At 42.5% G+C, this 3,937-nt stretch overlaps 1 protein-coding gene across 1 annotated transcript in view; it reads left to right on the top strand.

Moving 5' to 3' along the window:
- Positions 1 to 669: 669 nt before the first annotated feature.
- LOC117488206 (stromal interaction molecule 1-like) overlaps positions 670 to 3,937 on the top strand; it is a 14,109-nt gene continuing 10,841 nt past the window's right edge. The window contains exons 1-3 of the mRNA XM_034137008.1: positions 670 to 762; positions 1,370 to 1,485; positions 3,286 to 3,416. Coding sequence (XP_033992899.1) covers positions 1,371 to 1,485; positions 3,286 to 3,416 — 246 coding nt within the window. The 5' untranslated portion in view covers positions 670 to 762; position 1,370. The remainder of the gene's footprint in view (positions 763 to 1,369; positions 1,486 to 3,285; positions 3,417 to 3,937) is intronic.

Genomic DNA, 3,937 nt, shown 5'->3' with positions numbered 1-3,937 from the left:
CTCTTGTGTGTTTTTGTGGTTGTTTTATCGTTGTGTGTCCCTTTGTAATCATGATGCCTCCCTTTGTGTTAATTGTGGGTCCAGTTGTGTTCCTCTGTGGCTCTTTGAGTGTCTCCTGATCATTGAGCATCTCTCTGAGGTCACTCTGCCTCCCTCTGCTGGCTCTCTGATTGGTTGTTTCTGTGCCTCTTTTCTGACTATTGGCTCATTCTGCCTCCCTTATCAAATAAACACATTTACTGAATTTATATATTTTATTTGTGTCTCTGAGAGTTAGTATCACTGATGGAGTCTGAGTACTTCTACTTTTACTCAAGTACAAGACCTGAGTATTTCTACTTTTACTCAAGTACAAGACCTGAGTACTTCTACTTTTACTCAAGTACAAGATCTGAGTACTTCTACTTTTACTCAAGTAGAAGATCTGAGTACTTCTACTTTTAATCAAGTACAAGACCTGAGTACTTCTACTTTTACTCAAGTAGAAGATCTGAGTACTTCCACTTTTACTCAAGTACAAGATCTGAGTACTTCTACTTTTACTCAAGTACAAGATCTGAGTACTTCTAACAGAAATATTAAAGGTTAATTTAAGATCTTTTTATATTCCTCTCTGAATTCCGAGCATTGTTGGGGTCCCTGAACGCAGCGCGGGCGGAGCTGAGTTCATGTCTGAAAAGATGTCGGAGAGAAGAGGAAGTGTTTCTGTTCTTCAGTGAAGCTTCAGACCTCTGATGGACCCGCTGTAGAGGCTGATCTCAGGTGAGAGTGTGTGTGTGTGTGTTCACCTGTGTGAGGAAACTTTATTCAAAACTTCATCCGAAACAAACTTTATTTAAACTGAACACAGACAGTCAGTCAGTGCTGGGAGGCGGAAAAAAGTCCCTGCAGCCTCACATCTGAGAAGAGAACAGCTGACACACACACACACACACACACACACACACACACACACACACACACACACACACACACACACTATTGTTATTCTAGGATTAACGATGATTTCACACTAAACTGTGTGTGTGTGTGTGTGTGTGTGTGTGTGTGTGTGTGTGGTGTGTGTGTGTGTGTGTGTGTGTGTGTGTGTGTGTGTGTGTGTGTGTGTGTGTGTGTGTGTGTGTGTGTGTGTGTGTGTGTGTGTGTGTGTGTGTGTGTGTGTGGGTGTGTGTGTGTGTGTGTGTGTGTGTGTGTGTGTGTGTGTGTTGTGGTGTGTTGTGTGTGTGTGTGTGTGTGTGTGTGTGTGTGTGTTTTAATCCTGTTTATTATTGTTTACTGTATGTTTTTTATTATTATTATCTCCTTTATTTTGATAATTTACTTTTTTAATAATATGTATTTCACTTCCTCCCTCTCTCTCTTCCTGCAGGATGGAGTGTGTGTGTGTGTGGCTGGTGTGTGTATTTGTGCTCAGTGTGTGTGTCGGTGCTCGCAGTTCATTGGACGGTCAGCGTCACCTGGTTACCGACGGCGACGCCGCCCCAGGTAGGAAGAACACCTCCATGACATCATCAGAGAGAATCACTACCTGATGCAGAAATGCATCCCATAATACTCTCTGAGGTGTACTTCGGGATCAAAGAACACATGTTTTATATCAAATCACTTATTTGAAATATGCTAGCTTTCTTTATCAGAACTTTACTAATGTTTTAAAGGAAAACTCTGACTTTTCTCTCAAAATATTCAGATTTTTTTCTTAATTTATTTTTGTCTCGTAGAAAATATTACAATATTTCTTTTCAAATAATTTCCAATATTTTCTCCTGAGATATTCAGTATTTTTTCTCTTAATTTCCCGACTTTACATAGACCATCTCTCTTTAAGAAAACTCAACTTTTTCTTGTAACATTTCAACAATCTTAAAGGTCCCATGTCATGGCCATCTCTACTGATCATAGTTCCATTGTTGAGGTCTACTAGAATAGATTGACATTGTTCAATGTTCCAAACTCACATTGGTTTCTCATACAGCATCTCTGTATAGTATGTGTATACACTCTCTGTCCTACACGGCTTGTTGGAGCTCCTGCCCCCCCCTCCCTGTGAGCCCACTGTGCTCTGATTGGTCAGCTCGCCCACTCTGTTCTGATGAGTCCACCACCGTTACAGCTGAACATCAGTGATTATGTTTTACAATGGCGTTTGTTAGCAACCAGGAAATGACACCAGTAATGACAAACAGATGAGAATGCTGCGTGGGGTCTGGGTGCCGTGTTGGCGGGACGTTGCGCGGGCTCGCTGCTGTGAGGAGCGGACAGTGTGAGCTGGGTTGCTGCGGGAGATCTGCGAGACAGCGAGACACAGCAAAACCCAGCCCGAGCACACACACACACCCGCAGCCTGGCTGTGAGTCTGCGTGTGTGCTCAGAACTAGCCCAGGCCGAGCCCAGGCCGAGCCCCGCCGCGTCTCGCCGTCTCAGGCTGAGTTCAGGCTGAGAAATCCGCAGAGCTGCAGCTGAGAAAAGATTGTGTGTGTGTGTGTGTGTGAGGAAGTCGTTACGTCACTATACCCAATATGTCACTGTACTTACTACACTATAAGAAGAAAACAATGGAAGAAGAGAAATGTCCAACGAGGCGTTCTGGGGCAGCATAGACAGGTCTTTTCTGTGTTAGAGTTTTACTCGCTACAGGGTGTACTTTGAGGGTTTGTGACTCTGCAGACCGTTTACATGCAGAAGCTACAGAACACAAGGGGACGGGTAATAACCGGAAAAGCATGACATGGGACCTTTAACTTAAAACATTATATGTTAAATTAAATATTAAAATATTTCTTTTTTCAACATTTTTCTTGAATTTTGCTACTTTTTATTTTTTTTTATATCTGCTATCCCCCTTTAGGAACATTCAGACTTTATTCTCAAAATATTCTGATTTCTTTCATAAGTTATATTTTATTTCAAAAACTTTCCAATATTTTTTTAGATTAAAATATAGTTTTTTTTTCAATTTATCAGAACTCAGAACTTTCCTCACTTTTTCTTGAAATATTCTGCAATTTTTCTGCAAATGTTCCTACTTCTTTTTTTATCATCTGCCATCCTGCTTTAGGAAAATTGAAACTTTTATACAAAATCTTACAATTATTTTTTTCATAAACATTCCGTGTTTTTCGCTGAAAAAGTCTGAATTATTTTTCATTCATATTCCCACAAAATATTTCAAACATTCCAACTTTTCTCTCAAATCATTCCAAAAACATCTGAATTGAAACCCAGACGTAACCCCTGCCCCCCCCTGTATGAACTTCTGTAATAACCCTGTGCCCCCCCCCGTAGATCTGTGTGAGATAGACCCGCCTCTCTGTCAGGACGCAGCGTCTCGTCTCAGCTTCGCTTCGCTCTGCAGCGTTCACCGTCTGATGGACGAGGACGAGGACGGGTCTGTGGACGCCTCCGAGACGCACGAGGTGAGAGGGAGGTCCTCCTGTTATTCAAAATGCACTTTGTGATGTCTTCTCTACATCACTGTGTCCCCGGTGTGTCAGGAGATGTGGCTTTACACCCACGGGCCAATCAGAAACGTTGCTGTCAGAAACAATGAGACGTGTTCTGGACGTAATATGGTCTGTGTTTACATTAGCATGCTAACACTCAGAGCTAACCTGTACTGGAGAGAGTCTGTGAAGAAGCAGGAAATCAAAAGGAAGTCACCTTGTGGTAAACCTGAGAGAGAGAGAAAGAGTTTGAGCTCCATACTGTTTCAGAGAGAATCCTTGATGTGGTTTGGAACATGATATGGAGTTTCATCACGGCAGCATTTAGCTGAGTTTCTGCTGGGAGAGTTCTCCTGATGAGATCTACTCTCTCTACAGCTACTGACCCAGAGTCAGCTCTTTAGTAACAGCTGGAAGAGAGGGGGGGGGGGGGGCTACAAGGATCTGTTTGGGGTTTGGAGCAGGACACTTCAGAGACATGTCCTTAGTAACAG

Source organism: Trematomus bernacchii, unplaced genomic scaffold (assembly GCF_902827165.1).
Source record: "Trematomus bernacchii unplaced genomic scaffold, fTreBer1.1, whole genome shotgun sequence".
Taxonomy (NCBI): Eukaryota; Metazoa; Chordata; class Actinopteri; order Perciformes; family Nototheniidae; genus Trematomus; species Trematomus bernacchii.
This window is presented reverse-complemented; position numbering and strand designations above follow the sequence as displayed.